The sequence below is a fragment of the Erpetoichthys calabaricus genome, chromosome 15 (assembly GCF_900747795.2).
Source record: "Erpetoichthys calabaricus chromosome 15, fErpCal1.3, whole genome shotgun sequence".
NCBI classification, from domain to species: domain Eukaryota; kingdom Metazoa; phylum Chordata; class Cladistia; order Polypteriformes; family Polypteridae; genus Erpetoichthys; species Erpetoichthys calabaricus.
In genome coordinates, this window is record NC_041408.2 from 28,550,944 (window position 1) to 28,568,074 (window position 17,131).

The 17,131-nt window shown below is 37.7% G+C and overlaps 1 protein-coding gene across 2 annotated transcripts in view; it reads right to left on the minus strand.

Moving 5' to 3' along the window:
* Positions 1-17,131, minus strand: part of LOC114644471 (exportin-1) — a 163,649-nt gene that overhangs the window by 67,394 nt on the left and 79,124 nt on the right. For both annotated transcript variants that reach the window (XM_051919672.1, XM_051919673.1), the window contains exon 5: positions 13,992-14,053. In XM_051919672.1, the coding sequence (XP_051775632.1) occupies positions 13,992-14,053 (62 nt within the window). The remainder of the gene's footprint in view (positions 1-13,991; positions 14,054-17,131) is intronic.

Below are 17,131 nucleotides of genomic sequence, written 5' to 3' on the forward strand. Positions count from 1 at the left end.
AGAAGTAATTGAGATCTATCAGTCTGGTAAAGGTTATAAAGCCATTTCTAAAGCTTTGGGACTCCAGCGAACCACAGTGAGAGCCATTATCCACAAATGGCAAAAACATGGAACAGTGGTGAACCTTCCCAGGAGTGGCCGGCCGACCAAAATTACCCCAAGAGCGCAGAGACGACTCATCCGAGAGGTCACAAAAGACCCCAGGACAACGTCTAAAGAACTGCAGGCCTCACTTGCCTCAATTAAAGGTCAGTGTTCACAACTCCACCATAAGAAAGAGACTGGGCAAAAACGGCCTGCATGGCAGATTTCCAAGACGCAAACCACTGTTAAGCAAAAAGAACATTAGGGCTCGTTTCAATTTTGCTAAGAAACATCTCAATGATTGCCAAGACTTTTGGGAAAATACCTTGTGGACTGATGAGACAAAAGTTGAACTTTTTGGAAGGCAAATGTCCCGTTACATCTGGCGTAAAAGGAACACAGCATTTCAGAAAAAGAACATCATACCAACAGTAAAATATGGTGGTGGTAGTGTGATGGTCTGGGGTTGTTTTGCTGCTTCAGGACCTGGAAGGCTTGCTGTGATAGATGGAACCATGAATTCTACTGTCTACCAAAAAATCCTGAAGGAGAATGTCCGGCCATCTGTTCGTCAACTCAAGCTGAAGCGATCTTGGGTGCTGCAACAGGACAATGACCCAAAACACACCAGCAAATCCACCTCTGAATGGCTGAAGAAAAACAAAATGAAGACTTTGGAGTGGCCTAGTCAAAGTCCTGACCTGAATCCAATTGAGATGCTATGGCATGACCTTAAAAAAGGCGGTTCATGCTAGAAAACCCTCAAATAAAGCTGAATTACAACAATTTTGCAAAGATGAGTGGGCCAAAATTCCTCCAGAGCGCTGTAATAGACTCATTGCAAGTTATCGCAAACGCTTGATTGCAGTTATTGCTGCTAAGGGTGGCCCAACCAGTTATTAGGTTCAGGGGGCAATTACTTTTTCACACAGGGCCATGTAGGTTTGGAGTTTTTTTTCTCCCTAAATAATAAAAACCACCATTTACAAACTGTATTTTGTGTTTACTTGTGTTATATTTGACTAATGGTTAAATGTGTTTGATGATCAGAAACATTTTGTGTGACAAACATGCAAAAGAATAAGAAATCAGGAAGGGGGCAAATAGTTTTTCACACCACTGTATATATATATATATATATTATATATATATATATATATATATATATATATATAATGACAGCAACACTCATAACAATGACAACACAATTATACTGACAATGTCACGTTATTTTTAAAATGTTTCCTTTACTTTTTCATAACCTCTTTAACACACTACTCCGCTGCGCGAGTATTTTGCTACATATATACATAGAGATATATGTATATGTGTGGATGTGTATATTATATATATATATATATATATATATATATATATATATATATATATAGATATATATATATATATGTAGATAAGTATATATGTTTATGTATATATGTTTACATAACCTCTAACACACTACTTCTCCGCTGCGAAGCGCGGGTATTTTTATATATATATGTGCATATGTATATATATGTGTATATATATATATGTAGATATGTATATATTTACGAGACGAGACTTTGTGCCAAGAGATTTAACCACGCCCGGGGACGGAAATAGGCAAAGATCAGATAACAAAGTAGAACATCGTAAAGAATTCAAAAACGCTCGCGCGATAAACATGCAGAGCAGGCTAGAGATAATGGAAGTACGAAAATTCAAAAGTCTCAAAAAAAATGTTAAGATTGCATTAGCGCAAACCAACGGAAATTATTACTCAATGAAATAACGGAACAGCGAAAAGAGAGAGAATATATTGTTTGGATTTAAACTTTAAGTTGGAGACTTGTAGATTGTCTAGTGTTTCTTCCCAATGAAGAGGCGTATCCGTGAGAATGAAAAGATTTGTTGTTTGGTGAAAGTGAAATCACGCAAAAGTAAATTTCAAGCCCTGTGAGACAAGACTTTACACAAAGATTTGGAAAAGTCCTGCAGTTATGTTGCTTTGTCACAATGTGACACGGAATCAAAATTCAATGAGATATTGACGAAAAGGTAAAAGCAAAATGAGACTGAATATATGGATATAGGTGATATGACAGAAGTATGCAGATATTGTTTGGCTTTAAACTGCAAGTCAGAGACTTGTAGATTGTCTGATTCATGTTGCCATCAGGGAAAAGTCATGTTTCTTCCCAACTAGGGGGCTCCGCCCCCTGCTCGCTTCGCTCGCCAACCCCTGGTGTTGGGAATGACAAAGAGCGTGATGTAAGAATGAGATGTAGAATAGTGTGAAGGTGTAGATGATGCAAATAGAAAGCAAACAAAGTGTGTGGCACAGTGTAAAGGTTTATTGGAAAATTTCTTTGTACACGCCGTTTAAGTGTAAAAGGTAATTTCAGGTAAGAACTTGTAAGGTCAATGAAGATGGTTATTGTCGTGATCAGAATCAACTTTGTCAGAGCTTAGAAAGAGTTGTGTCTCTCCAGGAAGTAATGCAATGACTTGGGTATTTATGTTTTCCACATTAATATTTTTTGGACATAATATAGTGCGTTGTGTTAAAAGGGGCATTTGGTCTAATGAGATTGCTGTTCCAAATCTGTCTGTAACTAAGTCGTCGCAGATAAAGGCTTGAGGAATTGTAATAATATCTGGGTGAAGTCTCTCTGTATTGGTGAGTGTACCATCTCCCAGTTGTAATAAGCAATTGTTATGATCTGGATCTGGACATCGCATGTTTTGTACTAACTGTATCTTTTGAAAGCAATGCCAATTGTTGTGTATTTTAAGGTGCACTGAACAATAGCTGAGCGAATGGCATGTGGAACAATAGCTAAGCACTGTCTAAAATCTCCTCCTAATAAAAGTACCTTTCCTCCAAAGGGATTATTATTATTCATAAATGTTTGTAGATGTTTATGAATGGTGTTGAGTAAGTGAGTGGATGCCATTGTACATTCATCAATAATTAACAGTTTTGCAAGACGGATGTCATGTGCAGTGCCACTGTTAATGTTCATAGTGGATACCAATTTGTAGGATCTAATGCAGTTCATAAAGATTTCACTTTCAGGTACATCGTTAGTTAGAAGCTTCTGTAGATATTCAGGATATGAATGTAAAGGAGGCAGTCTAATTTGACCCTTTTGATAACAACGTGTAAATTCATTACTTGTATTGCCAGTTGTTTCTTCAGGGAAGTTAAGTGAATGACAATGATTGCAAATGACATTCATTAATCCCAATGAATTTTCCTGAATAGTGGACTCATTATTGAACATGTTGTCAGCTAACTGGCGCAAGCGTTTAGCAGGTGTCTGTTGTTGATGTCCGTGCCGTGTATCTTTTGCTTGTGCCGTTTGAGAGTCGCGTCGTTGTATGTCCATTATTTGGGACGTGTTGTTTTGGAGGTGTAATCGATTTGCCTGTGCTGTGTGAGAAGCCCGTTGTAGTTTACGGCGTGCATTGTTTGTATTGAGCCTTGCCCGTTTTTGTATGTCGGTCAGTTGAGCTTTCTCTTTTTGGAGTCTTGCGTGCTTGTTTTCCGGCAGTCCAGATGCGCGGTGTAGACGTCTGCGTTTATTTATTTTGTCCCTTCGCTGCCGTTTCTGTATGTCTGAGACGGGAGGTGTTTCGTTTTGAACCCGTGCCTGTTTCGATGCAGTACTGTGAGACACGTGCTGCATGCGTCCACGTTCAGTGTGTCTGTCCATTTGGGTTCGTTTCTGTAACTGTCAGTTGAGCTTTGCGTTTTTGGAGCCGAGACATTTTTTCTTGCAGAGTTTCAGAAGCGCGTTGGAGCCGACGTGTATTGTTTTTTTTCATGCGGGTTCGTGTATTTGGTCCCGTTACCCGAGCCGTATCGTTTTGTATCCGTGATCGTGAATTCATGAATTGTTTGTTCTTCAGCGTTAGAAATATGGATAAGTAATAAGCAGGATCGCACTCACTGTTAATATGGAGCCTTTTCTGCGGTTGAACGGTTAATAGTGCCTCATTGTAATGAGATCCACCTATGCTGCATAGTGTGAATTGTGTTTGGTCCCATTATCTGAGCCGTGTCGTTTTGTACCCGTGATCGTGAATTCATGACTTGTTTGTTCTTGAGCGTGATAAATATGGATAAGTAATAAGGAGGATCGCACTCACTGTTAATATGGAGCCTTTTCTGCGGTTGAACGGTTAATAGTGCCTTATTGTAATGAGATCCACCTATGCTGCATAGTGTGAACGTGTTGAGATGACGTATGTTTAATACGGACGGTTCATTTAGAAATGGGGCTGTGTGTGTCATTTGTTATTTATGTTACTGTGGTCGAGGGTCTGAATCGTCGTTTTTGTGTACGTTTCGTGTGCTATGGCCGTAGTCTGTCCCGTTTCGTGTCCAATGGGCTTTGTGTGGTGCTCGCGGCTTCTTTTTTTTGTATGCTAGGGGCTTGTTAAATCCTCCTCTTTGTGTGTCCCGTTTCGTGTGCAACGGCGTCTGACTCCTTTTTTCTGTGGTCGGACTCCTTTTTTTGTGTGCGCGACGCCTCATTTCTTATTTTATGTTGCATTCCATCCGGTTCCCGATGCTTGCTGGGGGGGGAGATTTGTGGGGTGCCTGCGCAGTACGTCATGTTTCTTCCCAATGAAAAGGACTATCTGCGAGAATTAAAAGATTTGGTTGTTGGTTAAAGTGAGATCCACATACGCATGCGGCAGAGACACGAAGCAGCTGGAGAGTAGCGCAGGAAGGGGGGTTGGTGAGCAGAAAACTACTCATAGGTTGTACTGTACTGTTTGTCCACAGAATACAGTACAAGCAAACGCCAACGCAAAATACGCATCTCACTGCAGTGCTATTAATTGAAATATAATTTACAAAAGCAAAATGAAAATTATTAATGGTAACTGTGCAACCCTAATTTCAGCTTTTTTTAACTGAGCTGTCTTTTGAAGGATATGATGGGTTATATTTTCGATTACGCAAACCCTGGAGAAACTTGCTAGATAAAAATGGGTCCCAATAATGAAGTTTGATATTTTATCCATACCTACAGGGAAAGTTTAAAAAGCTGTTTTTCCATTTTGAAAGATTTTCATCCACATTGTATTCAGATTGTTTTCTTAAAGTTTATCATTAAGTCTGAAATACCAAAAACACTTGGATCGTTCTGGGTACACACAGTTTATCAGCCAAGGGAGTGGTTTGTTTATAGACCAAACCTAAAGTTAATCAAAATGTCAAAAGTGCAAGGAAAAAACAAAACAGACTTTTATGTGTGGACCAACAAAGTTTAACTTAAAGGTTATAAACACTTGTATTTGTGCCAAAGATTTGACAAATATAGCCTGGGAGTCCTGCTAAAATGAATATAACAACATTTCAAGTGGTTTGAAAGAGCAAAAACCATCAGCTGGTACAGAAACATTAGGACTTTTCCCACAGTAAAGATGAGATTACAAAGGAAAAAAATGAAGTTACTGCCTGATCACTTCAGAAACAGTTCTTTTAAAAAGGTCTGATTTCCTGGGCCATACTGCCACTCAAGACCTGCCATTTTCAAAATTGTAGACCTTGGAAATCATTTTCAAAGAGACTCATTCACTGTTCCATTATGGATAAAAGCTAAAACAAAAAGATGCACTTTCAAATTAACCTGCACCAGTATGGTCTATATTTAACTATAACAAGGGAGCAGAGGGTTAGTACGCCACTTTCCGATTAAATAAATGCAACAGTATTATTACCAAAGCCTACGAAAAAACTCGTAAACCCGGCCCACCTTCACACCTCTCCGTCAGTGATGGAAAAAGAAAGTGTTTGATATTTGGACTTCAGCCTTCACACATTATACAGTTCACGTCTACATTTTGTCATTTATTACCAAAACATGAAAAATATTTTAATTTTTACCAATGCGTTTACATAGATTGTTGTAGACATGGAACACACATGAAATTATTTCCCCTATACAACTCTAGGTAGTTCACTCCCAGATATTCAAGGCTTGAACTGGGGGAACTTATTGCCGTTTCTGTGGCGATGGGGGGAGGGTGTGGTGGCATAGCAGGCTGCTTGCTTCTTGTGCTTATCCACACATTTACAAGACAAAAAACGCTGACAGAGAGGTGCAAAGGGATTTAAGGTGGGCCGGGTTTACAAGTTTTTTTCGTAGGCTTTAGTAATTCTAGTGTTAAAAAGACAGGAAATGCCCTTGTACAACTGTCCAAGCTATTTTTGCAAACATATATAACAACGTTTTAGAAGTGATTTTGTGCAGAACTGTGCTGTTTATGGGGACTTTCCAGCATATATTTTTAATAAGCCCCAAGACCAGTTTTATAGGATTTTGAAGCTTTTGCTGCACACAAGAAAGAAAAGGCGGCAAAAGGTGCAAGAGTCTGTCTTCTAGATTAATGTTTCTCAAACTGGTAGGACCCAGTGTGGCAGTTTTAAATTGGACTCCTAGCCTAATTATGCAAGTTATCATTTTCCAGTTTCTATGCTTTGGTGAATATATAGAAACTATTGTTATGAGTGTTGCTGTCATATATATACACAGATAGATAGACAGATAGAGATATATAGAGATATCTATATATCTATATATATATATATATATATATATATATATCTATATATATATATATATATCTATATATATATATATATATATATATATATATATATATATATATATATATATATATATATCTATATCTATATCTATATATATATATATATATATATATATATTAATTAGATATATAGAGATATAGATATATACATATTACGATTGTTATAGTTCTCTTTGTATACCACGTTGTCAGTTCAGCACTCCGGTTGTAATATGACCAAGCCGTGCCAGCACACTCTTGAGAATGCAACGTATAGTTGTACAGGAGAAAAGCAATCTTGCCTCAAATCAATGGCAACCTTTTGTAGGTCTATGAACTTAATTTAAACTTTAGGTTTAAACGGTGCTTTGTTTCCGACGTGCTGCGTTCAGTCAGTTCATGTGAGCCGCTCTCATGTGATATTGGGATGTCCACGGCTTTATTTAATGTTAGCTAAGACCCGGCACGTCAAAGTTTCTCGCTACAGCAATTTTAACTCTGTTACAAAGTGATCCAAATCTCGTTTATACCTCGTGTCTTCTCATTAAACTTGTATCTCGCGAATATGGTATTGCAAACGGCAGCGGGAGCGTTTCTATAAACTTAATTTAAACGTACGGTTTACACCGTGCTTCGCTTCTTATTGTTTCGCTGCCTTCTCAATTGTGTAATGAATGTTTTCTTCAGCGCTCTTTGGGTACGTACTGCATTCACAGTCAGTTCACGTGATTATGCGATACGCAACTCCGCCTCCCACGGCCAGCGAGCTGCAGTCCATTACAGTATATGGACAAAAAAGAGGTTCCAGTTATGACCGTTACGCTTTGAATTTCGAAATGAAACTTGCCTAACTTTTGTAAGTAAGCTATAAGGAATGAGCCTGCCAAATTTCAGCCTTCCACCTACACGGTTAGTTGGAGAATTAGTGATGAGTCAGTCAGTGAGGGCTTTGCCTTTTATTAGTATAGACTAGCAAAATACCCGCGCTTCGCAGCGGAGAAGTAGTGTGTTAAAGAGGTTATGAAAAACAAAAGGAAACATTTTAAAAATAACGTAACATGATTGTCAATGTAATTGTGTTGTCATTGTTATGAGTGTTGCTGTGTTTTATATATATAAAATACACACACACACACATATAAACATACATAATATATATATATATATATATATATATATATATATATATATATATATATATATATACATATACACATACATATACACATCCACATATCAACATATATATATACACATATATACACACACACACGCTTTATGGGTGATGATTGTTTTACTCTTTTTATCTTTATTTTATTTTATTGTAGAATCAACTCCTATCTGCGCACAGCAGGGCAGCCGTGGGCGGATGCGTATGGTGTATTCACTCCATGTTATCGTGCATTGCGCTGTCAGTGGTATTTTGATAAAAGAATTTGAACAACATATAAGAAGCGTATAAATTATTAAACAGTAAAACATTAACATTTAAGAAGTAAAGTTACATTAAGTACTACTGCAGTGCCTTCGGGTATACGTCATTTTTTGTTTGCCCATTACATGCTTAAATGTATACATTTTTTGGTGCACCTACCCGAGAACACGTGACATATAACCGAGCGTGGGAGAAGCATGGATTTTAAAGACGCGTTGAGTTCATCTGCTGGTCTCCCTCGTGGAATAACTGGTAATGTTTGACTAAAATGTACAGCGAGTAAAACGACATTACCTCCTATTTTTTTTTTTACGATCTCTGAGATCTTGCTTTTTTCGGTTCAAGGCTTCATAAGCTCTTTTATGCTGTATGGTGTACTTATCCCAAACCATCATCTTTGAATGTTGCAAGACTTTCGCCTTGTATGTAGATCGGGGTAATTACATTCATTGCATTCCTAGTCTGAATCATAATCTGATTGTATGGGTGGTTACCTGGCACTGTAGGGTTGCCACCCGTCCTTTAAAATACGGAATCGTGCCGCGTTTCAGAATGAAATTGCGCGTCCCGTTTTGAATCAATACTGGACGGGATTTATCCCGTATTTTTTTTATAATTTTTTTTTTAAAGCAGCGTCTCATGCAAATCATCCCACACGCATTTTATGAAGATGCCTCCTTTCCTACTTTTGATTGGGTAATACTTGATGTCATCGTTAGTTTGATTGGTGTTTTTAACTGTCCAGTGAGGAGGGCGTGTCTTTTAAGTACAGTCTGCAAAGTGTTGGCACTGAGATGTGGCGTCAGCGCCATAGTTGAAGCCCCTAACGTTGCGGTCAGCAAGTCGGCTAACATCCGCCATGTGCCGTCTTTCAGTTGCGAGAAGCAGATCATAGAATGGTTGAAACTGTTGCCCCTAACGTTGCGCCACGGCGTGTGGTTCGTTTATACCTCGTGTCTTCTCATTAAACTTTTATCTCGTGAATATGTTATTGCAATCCGCAGCGGGAGCGTTTCTATAAACTTAATTTAAACTTACGTTTTACACCGTGCTTTGTTTCCCTTATGAACATGCTTGTATGCTTAACTCGCTCCGTTCTCAATTGTTTAATTAATTTTTTGCTCTTCGCTGTTTGCGGCTCTTCCTCCATTTCCCCCTACTTCGTTCTTTTATCTCGCGAATATGTTATTGCAATCCTTAACGGGAGCGTTTCAATAAACTGATTGAAAATAGTTTTGCATTTACCTTTTTAGTAAAAGGCGAGCTTTTAAGCCTGAGAAATCACCCCGTAAATGCACACGTTTAATTGGACATGTGTTAATATGTATGGTTACACAGTATTAAAAGACAGTGAACAACGTCAGTTACCTTTGTTCCCGCGTTTGATAAAAGGTGAGCTTTTAAGCCTGAGAAATCACCCCGTAAATGCACACGTTTAATTGCACATGTGTTAATATGTATGCTTACACAGTATTAAAAGACAGTCAAAAATTAACGTCATTTACCTTCGTTCCCGCGTGTGACTCGTGCTGTAAATCTCTTCCTTGTTTTTAGTTCACGTGATTACGTAGGAGGCGTGATGACGCGATACGTGACTCCGCCTCCTCCATTACAGTGTATGGACAAAAAATATGTTCCAGTTATGACCATTACGCTTTGAATTTCGAAATGAAACCTGCCTAACTTTTGTAAGTAAGCTGTAAGGAATGAGCCCTGCCAAATTTCAGCCTTCCACCTACACGGGAAGTTGGAGAATTAGTGATGAGTGAGTCAGTCAGTGAGTGAGTGAGTGAGTCAGTCAGTCAGTGAGGGCTTTGCCTTTTATTATTATAGATAAGATTACAAAACGTGATTTGGAACTTAAAAAAAAAAAAAAAAAAAAAAACTTAAGCATCATCGTGATTTTTCTTTCTGCTTTACCAGGTGTTCTGGTTATTCAAAGCACTATTTACGAATGTTAATATTAATGAATCTGGTGCCAAACAAGTTGTAGCCTTTCAGCATTCTTTGTTGTTTTTCTCAGGTGTCTCCTCTGCTTGTTGTTAACTGTTATTAGGATAAAATTAGTGGAGCAAGCATGAAAGAAAAAAACAGAAGATCGTTTAGTGTTTATAGCTAACTACTGTGCTTTTCCTAATGCGGAACAAGTGGAGAGGGGAACAAAAAGCTAATTAAATGTGACTGGTTAACAATAACAACTCGCCAATTTTGATACTATTTGAAACAAAAACCTATAGCCTCCTGGGGGTTTCTAGAACCGAGTTTGAGAACCAATTAGGGATGCACAATAGATCGCACACTAATGAAGATTAAGATTTTCCAATCAGTACTCCCACTCAAAGACCATGCATTCCCAGTTAGTCGTCTCTATACTACAAACGAGTGTTATAACCCATAACAGATGAATGCACCAAACGCAAGGGCATTGGCGAGTCCATAAAATCATATTTTAATAAGTGTGAATTTCTGTTTGTAGTAGCTTTCAGAAAAATTGATAATTTTAATGTTGAATCCAAATCACCTGACATTTTTAGATGTTTTACTACTAAAATTATAATAGCTTAATAAGGAGTTATTTTGTTTTCAATAACAATGATGTTGATCAATAAAAGCATACGGTGCCAACTACTGAAGCACTTCACTCAGACATTTATACAACCATCTACAACTCAACCACATAGTGAATGAAAGTTAAGCAAGCAGCAAAAAGTCCGTTATGTCAGGTACACAACGCAGAGAACCAGTTAATTACTTGTTTACGCTGACACACGTCTGTTATACAGCAGGCCATCAAGAGCAAAATTAGACAGCTGAAGTCACTGCATTTTGTTTATCAAAAGACAAAGTTTCTGATTAAAATTGACAGCAAGGATCCACTGCTATCAATATATGGACCAGACTCCATTGCTTTGGTCATGTAGGCTTATACTCGGCAAAGGGTCGAGTATCCCATTACAGTTTTGAGCTTCTGTAAAGATTTAATTTCTCTTTGGGGACAAAAAGCAAATTGACCTACTATTAAACGTAAACACTGTAGAAAGCAGCACTGCTACAGCAGAGACACTATTCGATACCTTACATATACAACTGTTCAAAGCCAGATAAAGTGCTAATACTGAGTAAGCATGCAATGAACTTAAATGCATCTACACAGTGGTGTGTGTGCTTTGTCTTTTATTTGACAGTGCTGTATGTGTATTCAAGCACATTATATACAGTGCATCCGGAAAGTATTCACAGCGCATCACTTTTTCCACATTTTGTTATGTTACAGCCTTATTCCAAAATGGATTAAATTCATTTTTTTCCTCAAAATTCTACACACAACATCCCAAAATGACAATGTGAAAAAAGTTTACTTGAGATTTTCTCAAATTTATTAAAAATAAAAAAAATTGAGAAAGCACATGTACGTCACAACCTTTGCCATGAAGTTCAAAATTGAGCTCAGGTGCATCCTGTTTCCCCTGATCATCCTTGAGATGTTTCTGCAGCTTAATTGGAGTCCACCTGTGGTAAATTCAGTTGATTGGACATGATTTGGAAAGGCACACACCTGTCTATATAAGGTCCCACAGTTGACAGTTCATGTCAGAGCACAAACCAAGAATGAAGTCAAAGGAATTGTCTGTAGACCTCAAAGACAGGATTGTCTCGAGGCACAAATCTGGGGAAGGTTACAGAAAAATTTCTGCTGCTTTGAAGGTCCCAATGAGCACAGTGGCCTCCATCATCTGTAAGTGGAAGAAGTTCGAAACCACCAGGACTCTTCCTAGAGCTGGCCGGCCATCTAAACTGAGCGATTGGGGGAGAAGGGCCTTAGTCAGGGAGGTGACCAAGAACCCGATGGTCACTCTGTCAGAGCTCCAGAGGTCCTCTGTGGAGAGAGGAGAACCTTCCAGAAGGACAACCATCTCTGCAGCAATCCACCAATCAGGCCTGTATGGTAGAGTGGCCAGATGGAAGCCACTCCTTAGTAAAAGGCACATGGCAGCCCACCTGTAGTTTGCCAAAAGGCACCTGAAGGACACTCAGACCATGAGAAAGAAAATTCTCTAGTCTGATGAGACAAAGATTAAACTATTTGATGTGAATGCCAGGCGTCACGCTTGGAGGAAACCAGGCACCGCTCATCACCAGGCCAATACCATCCCTACAGTGAAGCATGGTAGTGGCAGCATCATGCTGTGGGGATGTTTTCAGCGGCAGGAACTGGGAGACTAGTCAGGATAAAGGGAAAGATGACTGCAGCAATGTACAGACACATCCTGGATGAAAACCTGCTCCAGAGCGCTCTTGACCTCAGACTGGGGCGATGGTTCATCTTTCAGCAGGACAATGACCCTAAGCACACAGCCAAGATATCAAAGGAGTGGCTTCAGGACAACTCTGTGAATGTCCTTGAGTGGCCCAGCCAGAGCCCAGACTTGAATCCGATTGAACATCTCTGGAGAGATCTTAAAATGGCTGTGCACCGACGCTTCCCATCCAACCTGATGGAGCTTGAGAGGTGCTGCAAAGAGGAATGGGCGAAACTGGCCAAGGATAGGTGTGCCAAGCTTCTGGCATCATATTGAAAAAGACTTGATGCTGTAATTGCTGCCAAAGGTGTATCGACAAAGTATTGAGCAAAGGCTGTGAATACTTATGTACATGTGATTTCTCAGTTTTTTTATTTTTAATAAATTTGCAAAAACCTCAAATAAACTTTTTTCATGTTGTCATTATGGGGTGTTGTGCATAGAATTCGGAGGAAAAAAATGAATTTAATCCATTTTGGAATAAGGCTGTAACATAATGTGGAAAAAGTGATGCGCAGTAAATGAAACAATGGTAGCAGCATTTGTTACCATCTTAATACTTTTGACCTCGCAATATATTAAAATTACTACATTTAATGCATAACCATACAACAAAAGTAGTATTTAAATTAACCTCTTTACATACAGTGGGTACGGAAAGTATTCAGACCCCCTTCAATTTTTCACTCTTTGTCATATTGCAGCCATTTGCAAGGAGGAATGGCAGAGGATCCCCAAATCCAGGTGTGAAAAACTTGTTGCATCTTTCCCAAGAAGACTCATGGCTGTATTAGCTCAAAAGGGTGCTTCTACTTAATACTGAGCAAAGGGTCTGAATACTTAGGACCATGTGATATTTCAGTTTTTCTTTTTTAATAAATCTGCAACAATTTCAAAAATTCTTTTTTTTGTCCGTCAATATGGGGTGCTGTGTGTACATTAATGAGGGAAAAAATTAATTTAAATGATTTTAGCAAATGGCTGCAATATGACAAAGAGTGAAAAACTGAAGGGGGTCTGAATACTTTCCGTACCCACTGTACATATGCAACTTTTGAGCCCCAATTTATTATGCTGATTTAAAATTGTCTCAGATTTCAAATTTCTGAATTTTAAGTGCTAGTCAGCTGATTTTCAGAAGCAACATGCTTTTGTGGGTAGAATGGATGGAAAGAACAAGAGGTTTGCAATTGTTTCCAGGGAGATCACTATCACTTTAGTTCTAGGGGTGCTTGTTAACCACAAATGTTCTAGATCGATTAATTAGAGCATTAAAAAGAGTCTTCAAGGTAAAAGACATGAATGTTCTTTTCACATGCAGTTTACAAGTCCAGTCATACCAAAGTTAATATCAGACGTATGCGGTGCATACATAAACATCACCAAAACCTATAAAATCAGTCATGCAAAACTTACAACTGCTAATTCTAAACACTGCATTCAAAAGCTAGTGTTGGTATATAATAGAATCAATGAACCATGCACAAGCTACTAAAATTATTCCTACATTAAAATAGAACCTGAATAACAAGATAAATATTAGCTCATTACCAGCATAAAATCATGGGAAGTTTTCTTACCTCAACATTTGCTGCATCAGAAGAAGTTTTAATAATGAGTCCAACCACATACTTCTTGATTCCTAAAAAGAAAATATATAATTAAAGCACAACAATATAATTATCTTCTTTACATGTAATGACACCGACTACGTGTTCTGGGCTCATTTTCAATGGTGTCCACAGAGTACACCTAAAAATATGTATTTAGTATACAGCAGATTGATAGTATTAAGAAAGTCCTAGCTTCTAGAGTAAATAGCTTAACAGCCTCCACATAAGGTCTTCCAAGTTCTTTTATTAATTGCATAACAAAGTTATTTTTTTCAAGTATTTCTTAAAGTATTATCCAAACAAAAATAGTGTGAAATGAAGTAATATAATCATGACACCTGAAAGGCAACTACCAGTGGTTAATGGAAACCGCAAGGTATTAATTTAATACCTAAACAAAACGTGTAATAAGTCTAACATAACAGGCACCAATTTCCTCAATTGAACATGGTTAAGTCTAGGCATGTTTCAGTATCGAAGCCATAATGGACAAATTGAGGAAAAATGTAAAAGTAGGATATCTTCAATAAATTAATGAGGAGATAAATTAGTCAACCAAGGTGACAAGGAGTTGGGGGGAAAAAGGCCTAACTGGACATTTTACTGACTTATTTTGTTACAAAGCTATAAAAAAAAAAAAAAACGCACACACACTTTCAAGTACTGGTTTATAATGAAGCCAGCAGACAAAGATAAAGAACTTATTTTAGTGTATAATGCCACATGAACAGTTTGAAAAGATTACAATTGAATTTTAAATTTTCAAATTTCTGCTCTATTACCCCAGAAGTCACTATGCAACACTACAGGAGTTATCTGTTCATCATCCAAGTTTGCCACATTCAAACATGACTTTCGGGAACAATCTATTTACATTTAAATAAAATTCCTCAATTAATAAAAAAAAGGACAGATTCTCATCCAATTAAAGCATCAGCAACTTTTCATTGTTAAAATATGTGATGTTATCCTCCCAGTTAATCTGAACGTTAAAGATTGCTTTAGATCTTAATGGATAATTTCATGTGCATGCATAAGGAATGTTAGGAAGTACTGTTGCGGATATTTTTATGCTATGCTACTGCTTTAAACACTAAACTGCTCGAACTTTTATTCTTTATAGCTAAGAGGTCGCCCTGTATAAAATCCTGATTTATCCCATCATAACTTAGTTTACAAAGCATTATAAAAACTTCTAAGTCACTGAAGAAAACTACCCTCTCTAATGGGTGTATTAACAGAATTGGATAAACACATACAATGTAAAGACAGACACCTTTGGAGAATCAAATTCAGTGAAAACATAACTGTATGCAATGAACCACTGCATAGGGGTGGCGTGTATGACCAAAATTCTACATCACTGTATTTTTATAAATTATCCCGGTTTCACGGTATTCAACGGTATTTTTTCCCATGCATGAGTGGATGTTAACCACATTTTCCACTGCAATTACTGCAGTAGACTAAGAATAACCTATTCCACCGTTATGAGAATTGTACATTGTACAAAAAAAATATTTTAATGTGCACACAAGTATTAATACAGATGCAGTCAAAACACAGAACCTTTTTATTGAACAAATTTTGCAAACAACTTAAACTAAAATTTTGACAACATATTTTCAACTATCCAAAGAGGCATTTAGACATAGTAAAATATCCAGAGGTGCTTCTCAAAAGTTGTATTGCACTGAACATGTCTTAGAAAAGGAATAAATAGTAAATATTTTTTTGTAAACCAACTACACTTTCTGTTAATGTTAACCATCTCTGTCCACTGACACATTAAAGTGACTTTTTAAACAACTTTACCATCATTAAACTGCATAATATTTAAACTAATAAATAATAACAATAAAGTAAATAATAGTATTATTACTGATAGTTGCACTATTATTTCAAGACTTCAAGCCCAGGTGCATTACACAGTATTCACCAAATTAAAATAAAATAAAACAAGTGCAACTTGGTGATGACAACTTTACCAACTGAACCATCATTTAGGCAAACTGCATTAATATGGACCTTGCTTCAAGCTAAGCTATATACATAAATAATAAAACTGCAAATTGCATTTATAATGCTATTTGTGGTATAGCCCTACGGAATCGTATTAGGGCCACGGTGAAGAAAAAAAAATACGGACACGGAAGAAAAAAACAACTTATATGTTGAGAATAAAGTCGACATGTTGACACTATTCGACATTTCCACATTTAATTTTGATGCTTATGTCAAGATTAAAGTCGACATTTCCACTTTATTCTCAGTTTATTTTATAATTAAAGTAGAATGTCGTAAACTAAACTTCATCCTAAAATCAATGTTTAATTTACTAGATTTTCTCAAACCCCATCATAACTTAATGCAGCACATTAAATGCTATGTGTTCACCGACCCAGATGTTAATCACTGCGCTTCTTAAACTGACTTCCTCTGCACTATGAGGAGGCAGCGATCACCGCACAGAATACATTCACTTCATGATATTCCTGCTCTCTGAAAATTTAGAATGCTAAGATAAATACTTGATATTTTCAGGATGAAATGCATTAAAGCAGGTATTAAAACATGCACGGTAGTGAGGCGGAAGTGCTGCTCCCTCTCAGTAAGGGGTGCCCAGGTGTATGTTCAGTGTAGAGAACTTTATGGCAGGTGTGACGAGGCTCCAAAAAACTGGATGTATGAATGGGTATCGCAAAGGTTTAACTTAAATATTGTGCAAATGTTGGGTTTGTGATCTGGTGGTCAGAGACACGAACACAGAATTCAATGGATGTTCTTCTGAGCAGGCTCTCTTTATTGCACGTGTGCTGTTTGTCTGACATACCAAAACCCCAGTTCCTATCCTTCCTTTTTCTTTCTCCACATAACCAATGACCACACGATAAACGTCTTTGTGAAATTAAAACTAGTTATAAACTTAGCCCACGGAGTGTTCAGAACTTTAAAAATATCTTTGTTATACATGTTTAATTATGCCATCCATTCAAGGGTTGCGACCATCCCAGCAAGCATTTGTGTGCGAGGCAGGAGCAAATCCTGAACGAGTCGCCAGCACATCGCAGGGTGAATACGAGCAAAACATACACTAGCAGGGTCAG